At 42.3% G+C, this 19,268-nt stretch overlaps 1 protein-coding gene across 1 annotated transcript; it reads left to right on the forward strand.

Moving 5' to 3' along the window:
• Positions 1-3,813: 3,813 nt before the first annotated feature.
• On the forward strand, positions 3,814-9,348 carry LOC129553685 (olfactory receptor 4X2-like). Its single transcript, XM_055422443.2, has 2 exons — positions 3,814-4,713; positions 9,307-9,348. Exons 1-2 carry the CDS (start codon positions 3,814-3,816, stop codon positions 9,346-9,348), a joined length of 942 nt encoding a protein of 313 aa, XP_055278418.2.
• Positions 9,349-19,268: the final 9,920 nt, after the last annotated feature.

Raw genomic sequence — 19,268 nt, forward strand, 5'->3', positions numbered from 1 at the left:
TTACCTACGAGGAAGTCTGCTATCCAGGTCCTGCTTCCCATGAGGTAGGTGCCTGATTAGGAAGGGGCCAGGCATGGCTCTCTGGGGACCAATCTTCTCTCACTTGATCACCATGCCTTCCCCATGGTATCTCTCAGCTACGTGAACTCAGGCTGCGCTGCTAGACTTCTTATTTATGGAACATAGAGGGGCAAGTCTACTCTACTCTTGTTTTTAATCAGGTGGAGTAGATGCACTGGCTTAGTCTCAACATTTGCAAGCCTAAGGCTGGAAGGGGATCATATTTTCCATCTGGCAACTCCTGAAATGTATGAGCTCTGGTTGACAGCTTGGTCTTAATGCTTTCAGATTGAATAACCGGTGAACCTGCATGCTGTGTGGGATAGTTTCAGGGCATCATCTGCCTTCTGTGGTCGTAACAGAAAAAAGAATTGTGGTGGGACAACAGAGCCACAGAAACATTGGGGTGAGCTTTGTTTTGTGAGCATGCATTGATTACAAGTCCACTTTGAAAACAAAGTGAATTGCCCATGGCATTTTACAAAGTGCTTTCACATTGGTCTGGTCTTTACCAGAAGCAAGCGCTGTGCCAAGTATTGGAATTCAGGGATGAAGAATATGTGGTCTTCGTCCCTGGGGACCTTTATTCTTTCAACATTTTCTGAACACTTACAATGTTGCCAAACACTGTGCTATGACAGTGGTTAGTCAGTGTTAGTCTCTCAGTCATGTTCGACTCTTTGTGACCCCATGGACGGTAGCCCACCAGGCTCCTCTGTCCATGGAATTTCCAGGCAAGAATACTGGAGTGGGCTGGCATTCCCTTCTTCAAGGGATATTCCCGACTCAGGGATTGAACTCCAGTCTGCTGCATTGTAGGCCGTTTCTTTACCATCTGAGCCACCAGATCTGTAGCCACTCTTCATTCTGTGTACTCCACTGAGTGCTGTGTTATGGAGGATATTCAGTTAGCACTGGAGATGGAGTGTTGACTGGGACGTAATCTCTGCAAATTCATAACTTAGTGGGGCAGATGGTCACATAATGCAATTATAAATCAGTGTACAAAGTGCTATGATAGAGCAGAAGGCCACTAACTATAAGGCCTGTGGGTTCAGAAGATGGACTTCCTATCTTTGAGAAGCGTCCACGGCAGCCCAGTGAATGAGTACTTAACTTCTCCTGGGATGGAGATGTATGACATCCACCTGTAAGGTAGGTTTTGTCTCCATGGTACAATTTGGATCTTCAGTCTCTGTGAGGTGAAATAACTTTCCAGATAAGTTACCACCTAAAGATATTGGTATGTATACCTAGGAGTCCAAGCAGTACTTTCGTTCATGAGTGATTTGGTAAAATTCCCAAGCTGATCTGAGAGGTTAGTGCTGGCCTCTGCAGTCGTAAACTCTGTCAGTTTCTTCATGGTGGTGACTCATGATATCCTCGATCATCTGGGCCAGTCTCCAATGCTGAAGGAAGAAAGCTCTGTGGTGTGAATTGATGTCGTATGACTCCTAGTCTCAAGCACCCTGGAGCTTAACCATACAAGAGCCTATGTTGATACACACTGATCTCAGTCAACTCAGTGTGGATGAAAAGAGTCTGCTAATCATTCATTGCACAATCTTGTTGTAAGGCTGGATTTCAGAGGAGGATTTGTCATAGCATGAGTTGGGATTCTGGGTGGAGAAGTCGTTTGCACTTCTGTTGCCACTGGGGGACAGACACTTGAAAAAAGTGAAGGTACCTGTGTAGAGAATTGTGAATGTATTTAACTAGGTCACCTACTGTCCAAGTGTAGAAGCAGATAATTAGGAGGAGAAGCAAAAATAAGGAGTCCTGAGTATCGAGTGAAATTTCTTCAGAAGACTCTGAAGGGTATATGGGGAGGTGAGAGTCCTATTTTGTAAGCCACAAAGAGAAAAGGAGCAAAGGGCAGTGATATAAAGGAAATTGTAGGTAAAAGCCAAAGCATTCAAAGTCAATACAGAGACGAATATCATGAAGATAGCAACACTATCCTTTCTGCCCCTATATCACCCAATGGGGCAACCAATTTTCTAATAGGTTTCTCCTAGTCCAAAGTCTGGGATTCGCTGGTGGCTCAGTTCAGCTCAGTTCATCACTCATTTGTGTCCGACTCTTTGCGACCCCACGGACTGCAGCACGCCAGGCTTCCCTGTCCATCACCAACTCCCGGAGTTTACTCAAACTCATGTCCATTGAATCAGTGGTGCTATCCAACCATCTTGTCCTCTGTCGTTCCCTTCTCCTCCCATCTTCAATCTTTCTCAACATCAAGGTCTTTTCCAATGAGTCAGTTCTTCACATCAGGTGGCCAAAGTATTGGAGTTTCAGCTTCAACATCAGTCCTTCCAAAGAATATTCAGGACTAATTTCCTTTAGGATGGGCTGGTTGGATGTCCCTGCTAACCAAGGGACTCTCAAGAGTCTTCTCCAACACTACAGTTCAAAAGCATCAATTCTTAGGCACTCAGCTTTCTTTATAATCCAACTCTCACATCAGTACATGATTACTGGAAAAGCTGTACCTTTGACTAGATGGATCTTTGTTGGCAAAGTAATGTCTCTGCTTTTTAATATGCTGTCTAGGTTGGTCATAACTTTTCTTCCAAGGAGCAAGCGTCTTTTAATTTCATGGCTACATTCACCATTTGCAGTGATTTTGGAGTCCAAAAAAGTAAAGTCTGTCACTGTTTCCATTGTTTCCAAATATATTTGCCGTGAAGTGATGGGACCTGATCCCATGATCTTAGTTTTCTGAATGTTGAGTTTTAAGCCAACTTTTTCACTCTCCTCTTTCACTTTCATCAAAAAGTTCTTTAGTTCCTCTTCACTCTCTGCCATAAGGGTGGCGTCATCTGCATATTTGAGGTTATTGATATTTCTCCCGGCAATCTTCATTCTAGCTAGTGCTCCATCCAGCCCAGTGTTTCTCATGATGTGCTCTGCATATAAGTTAAATAAGCAGGGTTACCATATACAGCCTTGATGCCCTTCTTTCCTGATTTGGAACCAGTCTGTAGTTCCATGTCCAGTTCTAACTGTTGCTTCTTGACCTGCATACAGATTTCTCAGGAGGCAGGTCAGGTGGTCTGGTATTTCCATCTCTAAGAATTTTCCACAGTTTGTTGTGATCCACACAGTCAAAGGCTTTGGTATAGTCAATAAGGCAGAAGTAGATGTTTTTCTGGAAAATCTGCCTGCAATGCAGGAGACCTGGGTTTGATCCTCTGGTGAGGAAGATCCCCTGGAGAAGGGAACAGGTACCGACTCCAGTATTCTTGCCTGGATAATTCCATGGACAAAGGAGCCTGGTGGGCTATAGACCATAGGGCCTCAAAGAGTAAGACTTAATTGAGAGACTAACACTTCACCTGTTTCACAGTTCAAAGTCGAATCCACTAGTTCAACCTCTACCGACAAAATGCTTTCACTTTTCAGTTGCCTAACTTTTTTTCAGGATTGCCCATTGTCTGTTGACTGAACTCCAAAGTCCATAGGAGTCTTTTATAGTGATACTATAGTCTATTTCCAGCTTTAGTATTTCTATTTCCACTTTACTCCAGCCTTACTCAATTAATTTCCATTGTTTGTACATCCTCTTCTGCTTTTTTGGAGTGCTCTTCCCTTTTTTTTTCACATGACTAACTCCTACTAGTCTTTCAGTATCCAGTTCACAAGCTTCTCAGACATGCAAGGGATTGTTACGCAGTTTTCCCACTTAATGTAGAAGACTTTTGTTTCATTTCAGATCACCCATTGAAATTCCTGCCTTCTGGTGGTGATTTCATGGCTAACACACAGAATGTGACAGAGTTCATTTTCCTGGGACTTTCTCCCAGTCAGAAGGTGCAGAAAGTCTGCTTTGTGATATTTCTGCTCCTGTACACAGCCATCGTGCTGGGGAATTTGCTCCTTGTCCTGACGGTCATGAGCAGCAGAAGCCTTGGCTCCCCCATGTACTTCTTCCTGAGCTACCTGTCCTTTGTGGAGATCTGCTACGCCTCGACAACAGCTCCCAGACTCATCTCAGATCTGCTGGCTGAGAGGAAAGCCGTATCTCTGTGGGGCTGCATGTCACAGGTTTTTTTTATTCACTTCTTTGGTGGCATTGAAATGTTCCTGCTCACTGTGATGGCCTATGACCGCTATGTGGCCATCTGCAAGCCCCTCAACTATACCACCATCATGAACCGGCAGGTGTGTGCCTTCCTGATGGGAGCAGCATGGGTGGGGGGCTTTGTGCATTCCTTGGCCCAAATCCTTCTTGTCTTCCGCTTGCCCTTCTGTGGCCCCAATGTGATTGACCACTATTTCTGTGATGTGCTTCCCCTGCTCAAACTTGCCTGCTCTGACACGGTCCTCACTGGTCTTTTGATCGTTGCCAACGGGGGGACCCTGTCTGTGATCAGCTTCGTGATCCTGGTAGCCTCCTATGTGGTCATCTTGCTCCATCTGAGGACTCGGAGCTCCGCGGGGCGGCGCAAGGCCCTGTCCACCTGTGGGTCCCACCTCACTGTGGTCACCTTGTTCTTTGCGCCCTGCATCTTCATCTATCTGAGACCCTCTACCACCCTGTCCGCGGACAAGCTGGTGGCCGTGTTCTACACAGTGATCACCCCACTGCTCAACCCTGTCATCTACTCCCTGAGAAACGCTGATGTGAAGAAGGCCATGAAGAGGCTGTGGGTCAGGACGATGAAACCAGAAGACAAATCGAGGCTGTCTTAGTGTTGTTCCTCGGGCTTAGAGTGATGGTGAATGAAAGTGAAGGGACACAATGGAATGAAGGAGACTTTCTGGGGTTTGTTATTTTTAGATTACTCCATCTGGTTCCAGTCTTCAACAGCTTCACTGTAATCATTTGTTAAATATTTTCTTTTATGGACATACTATTACTTAACTAGCCATTTTTCTGTTGCAATTTTAGATTGTTTATATATTTTTACTACTATAATAATGTGCTAAGTATTCTTGAAAAAAAATCTTTAATGATACTTCTCATTTTTAAGTCTACTTTGCTATCATAAATTTACTGCATTAAAAATTACTATACCTTTTGATGCATAGTCTCAAATCAATTCTCAGAAAGTTTGTAATCCAGCACAGTCATTACAATTTTCTTGGTGAGAAATAAAATTTTGTACACTCTCAAATGATCTCCCCACGAGATGCTTATTAATAGTAAAAATTTAAAAGTAACTTTAAGGTTGTGAAACCTGGTAGACACTTCCTTTAACAATTACTCAAATTTATTATTGCCATTTACAAAGAGACATACAATGTCAGTGTGATATTTCTACCCAAAAGACATTATCTGAGTTTAATTATGAAAAAAAGTCAAACCTTAGTCAAAAGACATTTTAAAAGGAGAGAGATGAAGATGGTAGAGTAGGAGGAAGCTGGCTCATCTGCCTTCATAAACATATGAAAACTACAGCTGCATATATACTGACTCTCACTGAAGTTGATACGGGTACTAGCAGAATTGTTCTTCTACAGCCAAAGCTGTAAAGAGAGATCCCCATGGATTCTGATGGAAAGGGAGGGGATGTGATCTGTTGAGGACTCACACCCCTAGTGGGGAATACAGAAAAGGAGAGGATATTATAGACTCAGGGTACTGAGGGGTTGAAGCTACATATTAGACACCCCAGGCCTAAAGTCTGATACCAGGAAGAGGAGCCCTCTTAGCTGGTTCGAAAACCAATGGGGCTTACTAGAAGGATTTAAGAATCCAAGGCTCTGCTCTTGAAAGCATACACACAGCCTTGCTTACTTCCAGTTACACCACAAACCGCCTGGGGATCTAGCTGTCCTTCGAGCACCACTCAAGCATGCCACTCTTCTTGCCTGTCTGTGCTGGGCCCCTAATGCTCTGGGGCTGTTTACCAGTAAGCCAGAGGCTGCCACTACTAATAGGGAGCACATACTTGAGGGAGCAAACCAGAATGGATCCAGCCCCTGCTTCTGACCAGGGCAGAAGCGGCGAATGCTTTGCATGCATTGCCAGTGAATGCTTTGGTTCACACACTTGGGAGAGTGTGAGACCAGCTCCAGGGCAGAGAGAGCCTCTGCTATCATCTCTGTGCACACTCTCAGAAGGGAGCGAAACTAGCTCTAGGTGGAGACCGCCCTCAAAGTACTGAAAAGGATAAAGCCGACAACCTAGGATAATCTACCAGCAAGATTATCTCTCAAAATTGAAGGAGAAATAAATCACTTCTCAGACAAGCAAAAACTAAAAGAGTTCATCAATGCTAACCTGACCTTATAAGAAGTTTTAAAGGGTCTACTTAAGGGAAAGAGAAAAGGCTACAAGAACTAAGAAATTATAGAAAGGGGAAAAGTCCACTGGTAAAGGCAAATATATAGTAAAGGCTGTGGATCAACCACTTAAACTAGCATGAAATTTAAAAAACAAACAATGTAAAATCAGCTGTAACGACAATAAAGAGTTAAGGGATGTGCATGAAGATGCAGACTATAACATCAAAAATGTGGGGAGGAGTGAAAAATGCAGAGATTTTAGAATGTGTTTGCACTTAAATGACAATCAGTTTAAAACAAGTAGATATAGGTCAACATATATGAACTCCATGAAAACCACAACTCAAAAACCTACAACATATACACAAAAACTAGACAGAAACACAAACAGCATTAAAGAAACTCATCAAACCCAAGGGAAGAGTCTAAAAGAAGAACAACAGTAGAACTACAAAAACAATCAGAAAATAAATGGCAAAATCACTATCCATACCTATCAACAATTACTTAAAATTTTACTGGGCAAATGCTCTAACCAAAGACTTAGGGAGGTTATTTGGATAAATAAGCAAGACTTATCTAAGTGCTGCTTCCAAAAGACTTACTTCAGAGCTAAAGACACAAACGGACTGAAAGTGTGTGGATGGAGGAATATATCAAGAAAATGGAAATGGAAAGAAAGCTGGGATAGCAATATGCATATCAGACAAAGTATGCTTTAAAACAAAATCTGTAATAAAAGACAAGAAAAGACATTACACAATAATAGAGTGATAAATACAAGAAAATGATACAGCCTTTATAATATACCTCATATAGGAGCATCTAATTATATAAAAAGCATATTAATATGAATTAAAAATGGACAATAATACAATAATTGGAAGGGACTTGTCCGCTTACTTCATTGAACATTCATTCAGATTTCTTGACCTGTTAACATCCTATCCACCCTCAAAAACCCACCTGAAATGCTGCTGCCTTAAAATTTATCAAAACTTAGGTACACACACCCCTACAGACCATGTAAGTGTAAAACATGTACTATTTGCAGAGAGAAATGTAAACAAATGTGAAGATGCAGTATCAAATCAAACTGCATAAAACTAACGGTAGTACATACAGTATGACTGTAATAATTCCATTTCCACCTCCTGTTGCTATGACAGTGAGCTCAAGTGTTGCAAGATACACTTAAAATGAATCTGATGCTAATCAATTACCCATGAGCAGTCACCTCTGCAGTAAATTGTTTTTCTCAGTAAAAAGTGATCTCTTGAGGTTCTTGTGGACTTTTCATCATATTTAGTGCAATATCATAAACATTGAATAACACTAGGGACCCTTATGAAGTGCCATTAGTGATTCTAGAAGTATTTTTAAGAAGCAAATGCCATTACTGAAAAGTTGAGTTGCTTGATATGTTCCATAGATTGAGATATGAAGCAAGGGTCGCCTGCCACTTTAAGATAAATGAATCCAGTATAAGGATGATTGTAAAAAAAAAAAAAGAGAAAATACATAAAGCTATTATTGCAGCTGTTGGTTCCATTGACACTCTCCCTAAAGTCAGGAAGTACCTTGCCAGTAAGGGACTGTCTTTTATATCCCTTTTGGTATTGGACAATGCCCTTGATTACTCCTTGGAAGGAAAGTTATGACCAACCTAGACAGCATATTAAAAAGCAGAGACATCACTTTGTCAACAAAGGTCTGTCTAGTCAAGGCTATGGTTTTTTTTTTTAATTTATTTATTTTAATTGGAGGCTAATTACTTAACATTATTGTATTGGTTTTGCCATACATTGACATGAATCTGCCCCGGGTGTACCTGTGTTCCCCATCTTGAACCCCTCTCCCTCCTTCCTCCCCATCCCATCCCTCTGGTTCATCACAGTACACCAGCCCCAAGCATCCTATACTGGCGATTCGTTTCACATATGATAATATACATGTTTCAATGTGGTTATGTATGGATGTGAGAGTTGGACTATAAAGAAAGCTGAGAGCCAAAGAGTTGATGCTTTTGAACTGTGGTGTTGGAGAAAACTCTTGAGAGTCCCTTGGTTAACAAGGACATCCAACCAGTCCATCCTAAAGGAAATCAGTCCTGGGTGTTCATTGGAAGGACTGATGCTAAAGCTGAAACTCCAATCCTTTGGCCACCTGATGCAAAGAGCTGACTCATTTGAAAAGACCCTGATGCTGGGAAAGATTGAGGGCAGGAGGAGAAGGGGACGGCAGAGGATGAGATGGTTGGATGGCATCACTGACTCGATGGACATGGGTTTGGGTGGACTCCGGGAGTTGGTGATGGACAGGGAGGCCTGGTGTGCTGCAGTTCATGGGGTCGCAATGAGTCAGACATGACTGAGCAGCCTGAACTGAACTGAATTTGATTACTCAGAACACTGTGAGATTAACACTGAAAGCATCGAAGTTGTCTGCTTGTCCCCAAACACAAGGAGTATAATTAAGCCTCTAGATTGAGGGAGTGTAAGGACCTTTGAGATTCATTGTCCATGGTGCTCTATGGAAGGGATTGTCAGCAGGACAGGAGAGAACCTGATAGAGAAAGCACCATGAAAGTCTGGAATAATCACACCAGTGAAGATGCCATTATTGAAAAATCTGTGAAACCATCAAGCCTGAAACAATAAATTCCTGCTGGAGAAAACTTTCCAGATGCTGTGCATGATTTCACAGGATTTATGACAGAACCAATCAAGAAAATCATGAAAGAGATTGTAAATGTGGAAAACAACACAAAAGGTAGGGAGTGAAGTGTTTCAAGGATCTTGAACAAATTCAAGAGCTAGTAGACTGCACACTAGTCGCATTAGCAGAAGACACCTTGATGGAGATAAGTGCTTCCAAACCAGTGCCCAGAAATGAAGGAGACATCAAAGTAGCACCAGGAAACATGCTGACATTAGACAACCTGGACAAGGGTTCCAATTAGAAAAGGCCGATTTTGACTTCTTTTAAAACATAGACCCTTCCATGAAACAGGCACAGAAACTAAACAGCAGAAGAAGGATTAGTACTTTGTAGGAATTACAGAAACGAAAAGCAAAAAGTCAGATAGAAGTTATGATGTATTTCCATAAAGTTACATCAAAGGCATCTGCCTCTTCTGCCTCCCCTTCCACCTCTGCCTGAGACAGCAAGACCGAACCCTCTTCCCCCTCCTCTTCCTCAGTCTACTCACGTGAAGATGAGGAGGATGGAGACTTTTATGGCAGTCTACTTCCACTTCAGTTCAGTTCGGTTCAGTCGCTCAGTCGTGTCCGACTCTTTGCGACCCCATGAATCACAGCACGTCAGGCCTCCCTGTCCATCACCAACTCCCGGAGTTCACTCAAACTCATGTCCACAGAGTCGGTGATACCATCCAGCCATCTCATTCTCTGTCGTCCCCTTCTCCTCCTGCTCCCAACTTTTCCCAGCATCAGAGTCTTTTCCAGTGAGTCAACTCGTCGCATGAGGTGGCCAAAGTATTGGAGTTTCAGCTTTAGCATCAGTCCTTCCAATGAACACCCAGGATTGATCTCCTTTAGAATGGACTGGTTGGATCTCCTTGCAGTCCAAGGGACTCTCAAGAGTCTTCTCCAACACCACAGTTCAAAAGCATCAATTCTTTGGCGATCAGCTTTCTTCACAGTCCAACTCTCACATCCATAGATGACCACTGGAAAAACCATAGCCTTGACTAGACAGATCTTTGTTGGCAAAGTAATGTCTCTGCTTTTTAATATACTATCTAGGTTGGTCATAACTTTCCTCCCAAGGAGTAAGCGTCTTTTAATTTCCTGGCTGCAATCAGCATCTGCAGTGATTTTGGAACCCCAAAAAATAAAGTCTGACACTGTTTCCACTGTTTCTCCATCTATTTCCCATGAAGTGATGGGACCGGATGCCATGATCTTCGTTTTCTGAATGTTGAGCTTCAAGCCAACCTTTTCACTCTCCTCTTTCACTTTCATCAAGAGGCTTTTGAGTTCCTCTTCACTTTCTGCCATAAGGGTGGTGTCATCTGCATATCTGAGGTTATTGATATTTCTCCCGGCAATCTTGATTCCTGCTTGTGCTTCTTCCAGCCCAGCATTCCTCATGATGTACTCTGCATATAAGTTAAATAAACAGGGTGACAATATACAACCTTGACGTACTCCTTTTCCTGTTTGGAACCAGTCTGTTGTTCCATGTCCAGTTCTGACTGTTGCTTCCTGACCTGCATACAGGTTTCTCAAGAGGCAGGTCAGGTGGTCTGGTATTCCCATCTCTTTCAGAATTTTCAACAGTTTATTGTGATCCACAAATTCAAAGCCTTTGGCATAGTCAACGAAGCAGAAATAGATGTTTTTCTGGAACTCCCTTGCTTTCTCCATGATCCAGCGATGTTGGCAATTTGATCTCTGGTGCTTCTGCCTTTTCTAAAACCTGCTTGAACATCTGGGAGTTCACGGTTCACATATTGCTGAAGCCTGGCTTGGAGAATTTTGAGCATGACTTTACTAGCCTGTGAGATGAGTGCAATTGTGCGGTAGTTTGAGCATTCTTTGGCATTGCCTTTCTTTGGGGTTGGAATGAAGACTGACCTTTTCCAGTCCTGTGGCCACTGCTCAGTTTTCCAAATTTGCTGGCATATTGAATTTCCAGTTAACACCAGGCTATTTGCAGTTACGTTTTGGGAAGTCAAAATTTATACTCGTATTTTTGACTGGGCAAGGAGTAGTGCCCCTAACCCCTGTGTTGTTCAAGGGTCAACAGTATTTTGTTTATGTACATTTTAAAGCATTTGGAAGGTCTGAGGGTTCCCTTCTCTCCACACCCTCTCCAGCATTTATTGCATGTAGACTTTTGCATAGCAGCCATTCCAACTGGTGTGAAATGGTATCTCATTGTGGTTTTGATTTGCATTTCTCTGATTATGAAGGATGTTGAGCATTTTTTCATGTGTTTGTTAGCTATCTTTATGTCTTCTTCGGAGAAATGTCTGTTTAGTTCTTTGGCCCATTTTTTGATTGGGTCATTTATTTTTCTGGAATTGAGCTGCAGGAGCTGCTTGTATATTTTGGAGTTTAATCCTTTATCAGTTGGTTCATTTGCTATTATTTTCTCCCATTCTGAAGGCTGTCTTTTCAACTAGTACAGCCACTATGGAGAACAGTGTGGAGATTCCTCAAAAAACTGGAAATAGAACTGCCATATGATCCAGCAATCGCACTCCTGGGCATACACACCGAGGAAACCAGAATTGAAAGAGACACATGTACTCCAATGTTCATTTCAGCACTGTTTATAATAGCCAGGACATGGAAGCAACCTAGATGTCCATCTGCAGACGAATGGATAAGAAAGCTGTGGTACATATACACAATGGAGTATTACTCAGCCATTAAAAAGAATGCATTTGAATCAGTTCTAATGAGATGGATGAAACTGGAGCCTATTATACAGAGTGAAGTAAGCCAGAAAGAAAAACACCAATACAGTATACTAACGCATATATATGGAATTTAGAAAGATGCAAATGATAACCCTGTATACGAGATAGCAAAAGAGACACAGATGTATAGAACAGTCTTTGGGACTCTGTGGGAGAGGGTGAGGGTGGGATGATTTGGGAGAATGGCATTGAAACACGTATGTCGTCATATGTGAAACGAATCACCAGTTCAGGGTCGATGCATGTTACAGGATGCTCGGGGCTGGTGCACGGGGATGACCCAGAGGGAGGATAAAGGGAGGAGGGAGGTGGGAGGGGTGTTTAGGAGGGGGAACTCATGTACTCCCAGGGCGGATTCATGTCAATGTATGGCAAAACCAACCAATATAATATTGTAAAATAATTAGCCTCCAATAGAAAAAAAAGTTAAAAAAAAATAATAAAGCATTTGTAAGGTCTGATGCTGAAACTTCAATTCTTTGGCCACCTGGTGCGAACAGCTGACTCATTTGAAAAGACCCTGATGCTAGGAAAGATTGAGGGCAGGAGGAGAAGGGGATGACAGAAGATGAGATGGTTGGATGGCATCACCAACTCAAAAGACATGAGTTTGGGTAGGCTCCGGGAGTTGGAATTGGACAGGGAGGTCTGGCGTGCTGCAGCTCATGGGATTGCAAAGAGCTGGACATGACTAAGTGACTGAAGTGATCTGAACTGAAAGCATTTGGTCCAGACCTAAACTCAGAGGAGCTGCCCTCCCTTTCTCTCTTGATGTAGCAGGCTAGGATGTTAGTCTGCAGGCTGTGATAGGAGTTGCTTACTCATGTGGATGTTTCATTTTCTCCTGAGATCTATAGAAAGGACATTAGCAACAAACTTGAGTCATCAGATATTGCAAGAATAAATAATATCTACTTCTACTAAACTGTCAAAATTCTCAGGGATTATCTCATCTATTGAGGATTGAGAGTTGGTTGGTCTATTGAGGGATAATTGATCACTTTTTTTCTGGTCTCACTGGAAAAAACACAGGAATCAATGAAAACATTTTTATTTTTTTTTAAGAGGCAAAGATTGTAAAATGTTTAAAATGCCTTCTTACTTCCCAGAAGTGTAATGATATAATACTTAGCATTGGAGACCTCTTGGCTAGGTTCTCAATTGTCAGTTTTGTTACAACATAAAATAAAGCCCCAAGAAAATGTATTTTTTAGGCAATAAATTGGAGAAGGAAGTGGCAGCCCACTCCAGTATTCTTGCCTAGAGCATCCTGTGGACAGAGGAGCCTGGTGGGCTGCTGTCTATGGGGTCACACAGGGCCGGACACGACTGAAGCAGTTTAGGTGCAGCTGTAGCTGTAGGCAATAAATATAATAGTACAAAGGAAAATTTGTAGAGGGCAGAAAACTACTCTGTGTATACAATTTTGTATTTTCTTCCCACTTATTATTTGTATCATTTTGGGTATAGCTTGAACTGCATATAACAGAAATACGGAGCAGCTTATAAGACGGAAGTACAGAGGTAGACAAGCCAGCATGACTATTGCGGTCTAATAGCATCATCAGAAATCTAGACTCTGCCATCTCAATCGGGCAGCTTTAGCCGCATCACCTCTCAGGGTTGCTAGTGTTATATTCCAGTGCTGTCCACTACAATTTTATGCTGTGCTAGAGGTGTTCTCTGTTTGTGTTGTCTATGCAATAGTGACAACTGAGCACTTGATATGTGGCTATCCAGACCAAGGAATGGAATTTTAAACTGTATTTATTTTTAACAAGTTAAAGGTAAAACACTTCATGGGGCTAGTGCGTACTGTATTGGACAACACAGCTCTCACATTTCAGCTATCTTCCCAGGAAGCAGGAAAGGAGTACGGGGAAGGGGTGAATGAATTCCTTTCTTTTCAGATTTTTCAAAAGTGCCACATAGCACTTTTATTTTCACATTATTTGATGGAAGTTAGTCACATGATTACCCTTATTTGCAGGAGAGATTGGAAACTAAAATATTTTCTATGTAGAGTTGCTGCTGCTGCTGCTGCTAAGTAGCTTCAGTTGTGTCCGACTCTGTGCGACCCCATAGATGGCAGTCCACCAGGCTCCGCCATCCCTGGGATTCTCCAGTCAAGAACACTGGAGTGGGTTGCCATTTCCTTCTCCAATGCATGAAAGTGAAAAGTGAAAGTGAAGTCGCTCAGTCGTGTCCGACCTTCGCGACCCCATGGACTATTATGTGCTCAGCTACTCAGTCCTGTCAGAATCTTTGTGACTCTGTGGACTGTAACCCACCAGGCTCCTCTGTCCATGGGATTTTTCTAGGCAAGAATACTGGAATGGATTGCCATTTCCTCCTCCAAGGGATCTCCTGACCCAGAGGTTGACCCTTGTCTCTTGCATCTCCTACTTTGGCAGGCGGATTCTTTACACTGAGCCACCTGGGAATCTATTACCCATGTAATTAAACTCTTTTTATAACAGTGATTTTGATGGGTTGGTTATATTGCAGAATCCAGTTGTGGCATAACTTGCTAATCATTCACTCTGGAGTTTTTAGGTACATTCAATAATTTATTCAGCAAAATTTGATGAGCAATACTGTGTTCCAGGCATTGGTGAAGAGACGGAGGCATGGGGGACTGAGTGGCTTAGACCTGAACCCGTGAATGTTAGAATCAGGAGGGACAGTGGAGTTAGCCTAGTCCAACGTTGTCACTTTATCCAGAAATGGAAACAGGGGAGAAGGACAGGTTAAAAGGTGAGATGACATGGCTCAAGTTAAATAGTTAACCAACGCCTGAACCCAACTAGTGCCCAGGGGTCCTGGCTCCCTGTCTAGTCCTTTTCCCCCTCTATTTATTCTCCTGTTAATTCTCAGTAGTACACCCTGGAAAAAATTTTCCTTCATCTTACTTTCAAGTTTCCTCTCTTACTGTCTCATTCTTGAATGCGAAAACTTTATAGAAATCTCATTAAGCTAATTGAAAGTGATTTTGAATCTTTCCCCAAGTCGTAGTTAACTTGGTAAAGCTCACCCTAGAAAAAGGAAATTCCATGGGGAAATTGTTCCCTTGATTATATGTGTGGCTTAATTTATTTCAAATAGTTCAAGGATCATTTAATCACAACCGTTGAATTTTCAGCTGGTGGGCAGGTTTGTCTACAGGAAAGGCAGGATCTTAAAAACCTCTGGGTTGCTGCTTTCTGGGCTTATGTGTATTTCTTCGATATTTTATAAATCCCAAATGTTAATCCAGATCCAAATCCTCTGTATTTTCCTTTTTGTTTTTGCTGATTTGTCTTAGCTATGATCTTTTTTGTCAGGAATATTGTTGACTTGTTATTGGGTACAAGATCTGATCTTGAGTCCGGTAGCAACCACCACTCAGCACCATCAGAAGGCAGCCTAGTGTTGTTGAAAGAGAACTCATTGCTAAGTTAGGAACCTGGCAACTAACTGGCATGTGCCTTGGGATCCAATTAACATGGCTCATTCTCTCTCACCCTATCTATAAACAAAGGAGGTTAGAATGAAAGGTCTCTAAATCTTTTCAGCATGACTCTCAGAGTGGCATAGCTGAGTGTGACCTGAACTTGGCTCACTGGGGGCCTTCAGGGGAAAATCATCTGAGTGTGTTAATATTAGCCAAAGCATCTTGCTTGTCAGGATTCCCAGAGAGGAATTCAATGCTCCATTACCTCCCAGTTTCTCCAGACCAGATCATTTCCTGAAGTAATGATCAATTCCAACAGAAGCTAACTTCATGCTGAATTGGAGGCACTTGAATGTATTTGAGATCCATCTGAGCCAGTTCCCTGTCCTAAGGCAGAATGGACCAAACCAGATTCTCTGACTTAAGGGTAGGTGATGTGACTGGAAGTGAGTTGTAGAGTTTCTGACTAACCATATATATGATATTTGGCAAGTCAGTTCTCTTTCAGCCACAAACGCTCATTTGTTAATTTATAAGTTGCATACTATTTATTTCTTTTTGGTTGTGTCATGGGTATGTGGGAACTTCCCTGACCAGGGATCAAGCCCATGTCCCCCTGCATGGGAAGTCTTAACCACTGGGCAACCAGGGAACTCCCTCATTTGTTAAATCGACTCTTTGTGACCACACGGGCTGTAGCTGGAAAGGCTCCTACGTCCATGGGATTTTCCAGGCAAGAGTACTGGGGTGGGTTGCCATTTCCTTCTCTAGGGGATCTTCCCGACCCAGGGATTGAACCCAGGTCTGCCTGCATTATAGGCCAGACGCTTTACCGTCTGAGCCATCAGGAAAGATCATACTGTTTATTTATTTTTTGGTTATGCCACAGGCATGTGGGAACTTCCCTGACCAGGGATCAAACCCATGCCCCCCTGCATGGGAAGTCTTAACCCCTGGACAACCAGGGAAGTCCCTCCTTTGTTAATTAGGTGGTTGATTTTGAAGATTTTTTGGAGGGAGGCGACAGGGCAAGGAATCAGTTTATTCATTTGCTTTTTGTAAAATATATGTAGCATAAGATTTGGTGATTTGTAAGTCTTTTACACTTTTGTGATTCTGTGAGGTAACATTTGGGATTATCAAGTGAGAACCTTGTGACTGAGATGGAGGTTCTGTCACTTCACTCTGAGACCAGTCCCAATGGCACGTGAAGCTCTCTTTTATTGTCTGCATTCTATCTATCACTGGCTCTGGTCCCCAGTCCAGCAGGTAACCTGATGTACATGCTCAAATGCTGATTTAGACTTTTACATGCTGGTCACATCTTCTTTCCGTTTCTTGGGGAGGCAGCTTTGCAGGGAACAAAGAGGTATGTCTTCTCACTTAAGTGGGAGAGATGGTGGGCATGGCCAGTTAATTGCCTTGTCTGTGCTTCTGTTTCCTCATCTGTATAAAAGCAGCAGTGATTATAATAATACCCACATTACAGGCCTGTTGTGAGAATTAAATGAATTAATGTATGTAGAGCAAATGGCAAGTACCATTGCAATACTAGCTCAAAAAATGCAATTAATAATAAAGACTGAAGAAGAATATAAGCAGAAAATTTTGAATGTCATCATAATATATGATAGTCTGTATAGACCCAGAAGCTACAATTATGAAATGATTTAAAAGAGGTATGATAAAGTACTATGGGAGACCAAAGAAAAGACTGCATTATTCCTATAGTAGTGAGGTTCTTCATCTAACCTGTAAAGAAGGAACACTAAACAGAGAGAGGATACCTGTATAATATTCAATTGGGTAATGAAAAAACAAGAATGGAGACATAGCAATGGTCAGTTCAAGAAGGACCTGGGATTCATCATGAGAATATTATATTTTATACCATGGGAAATGGGGAAGTGTTGCTAGACTTTGGGTAGAGAAGTATCATGATAAGATTTACGTTTAAGGATAATCACCAAAGGATTTACAGTGCCCAGAGAAGAGAAGACACAGATGGTTGGAGGAGTCTTAAAGTCAAGTGTTGTTGAATAAACAGGACTCGGTTGGAAGGTTGGTCTAACTGGAAGGGACAAGGAGAGGTCATTCCTGGTGAGGGAGGGCTCTGTGATGGGGATGATCAGGGTGGGCTTGTGTGAGGAGGGGAGGACCCTGGGCTGAATAGAGATGAGTTGAAGTTTAGTGGGTAGGAGGGTGGTGATAGTTGAGGTGGCTCAATCTGTTCAAGTCTTTAAAAGTGAGCAGGGGAGCTTAAGTTTTCCCCGTTTATTCCCAACCAGTGGAGGATCTGAGGAAAGACGGGTCTAAGGAACAATTTTCTGGCTGTAGTCTGCAGGATGGATGGAGTGGGAGCATCTGGCAGCTAAGAGGCCTCGGTAATCTCGGTGTCAGCTGACAGCAGTTGAGAAGGTGGTAGCAGGAAAAATGGAAAGAATAATGCCCCACAGGAGAGATGATTAAAGACAAAACAAATGGGATGTGGTGACTGACTGGGTACGGGAATGAAAGGGAGACGTGTCACATGGGACATCCCAGCGACAAGCCTGGGCATCTTGGAGGCTGAGATGCCTCCAAGTATCTTCCAGGTCACAGGTGCTATAGGTCGCCTGTTATTCTGTAGTTTAGTCTTCTTAGATTCAACCTTGTGGGCTCAGTCACTCAGCTGTGTCTGACCCTTTGTGACCCCATGGATTGTAGACAACCAGGCTCTGTCTGGAGAAGGCAACGGCACCCCACTCCAGTACTCTTGCCTGGAAAATCCCATGGATGGAGGAGCCTGGAAGGCTGCAATCTATGGGGTCGCTGAGGGTCGGACACGACTGAGCCAGTTCACTTTTCACTTTCATGCATTGGAGAAGGAAATGGCAACCCACTCCAGTGTTCTTGCCTGGAGAATCCCAGGGATGGAAGCCTGGTGAGCTGCCATCTATGGGGTCGCATAGAGTCGGACACGACTGACATGACTTAGCAGCAGCATCAGGCTCCTCTGTCTATGGAATTTTCCAGGCAAGAATACTGGAGTGAGTTGCCATTCTGTTCTCTAGGAGATCTTCCTGACCCAGGGATCAAACCCGGGTTTCCTGCATTGCAGACAGATTCTTTACCATCTGAGCCACCAGGGAAGCCCCCAAAATAGTATTTTTGTTTTATGAGCATTTATTTTTAGTATGTCTCAAAGTCACTTTAGTCATTTCTTTGACTCTCTCAGAAGTCATGACCTCTTTCTCTAGTCTTTTCCTTGCTCCAGAACACTAGTTTCTTAATAATTTTTCAAGCTCAATAGCTTTGTGCAGTCTTAACTTTGGCTTATATCCTTACCTGAGAAACTCTGACACCTATTGATTTGTTTCCATCAGTCTAGATCACTGATTTTTGTTGTTGTTGTTCTGCTCCTTGCTGTTGAGGTTTTTTTTAGTTCTTCAAAAGTATATATATTTCTTGTTTTTGCAGACAGGCAGAAATCTGTGTTTACTAACAGTTCTGAGAGGTGTACATTTCAAAGGCTGATTAAGATTTGGAGGGCATAAGATAATAGTTCTTTCATGACAATTCAAGTCAAAATTATAAAAGCCAACAAATAGAAAAGAAGGATCCTAACAAGACCAAGGCATGTAAGTAACCAACATGCTTTCCCTTAGTGTAAATAAATTGACAAGACAGACTTTCTTCTCTTTTAAAATGAACCATATGTTCCTAAACCCTTTACAAAAATAATATTCCCCACACCCCTAACACTAGAGTAGACAAAACAGTATTGAATTGCTACCTAAATGAACAGACCTCAGGAAATGGAAAAGCTGTTCAAACCTAACATGGCAGCCTGAGAAACAAAGTCCTGTATGGGAAAAGTATGGAATCATGGTGAATGGAAACGTTCCCATGATCGGTTGCATCCCTGGGGTTGAAGCCTTTCCATCTTTTATTCTTTTATTTTAAATGTTTCCCATTTTTATTTCTTTTTCTGTTTTGTAAATGAGTTCATTTGTATCATGTCCAAAGCTATATTTTTTTAAAGTTTTAGTAGAAAATCAGAGATAACTCAGTTCAGTTCAGTTGGTCAGTCGTGTCTGATTCTTTGCA

The sequence above is a fragment of the Moschus berezovskii genome, chromosome 14 (genome assembly GCF_049115385.1).
Source record: "Moschus berezovskii isolate FMDL1 chromosome 14, NW_MosBer_1.0, whole genome shotgun sequence".
Taxonomy (NCBI): Eukaryota; Metazoa; Chordata; class Mammalia; order Artiodactyla; family Moschidae; genus Moschus; species Moschus berezovskii.

Bases quoted from the DNA above. Each gene is read 5' to 3' on its own strand.
- LOC129553685 (XM_055422443.2), top strand. From the start codon at position 3,814: ATGGCTAACACACAGAATGTGACAGAGTTCATTTTCCTGGGACTTTCT. The intron at 4,714-9,306 runs GTCAGGACGATG...TCCATGAAACAG, and splicing joins AGGCCATGAAGAGGCTGTGG to GCACAGAAACTAAACAGCAG.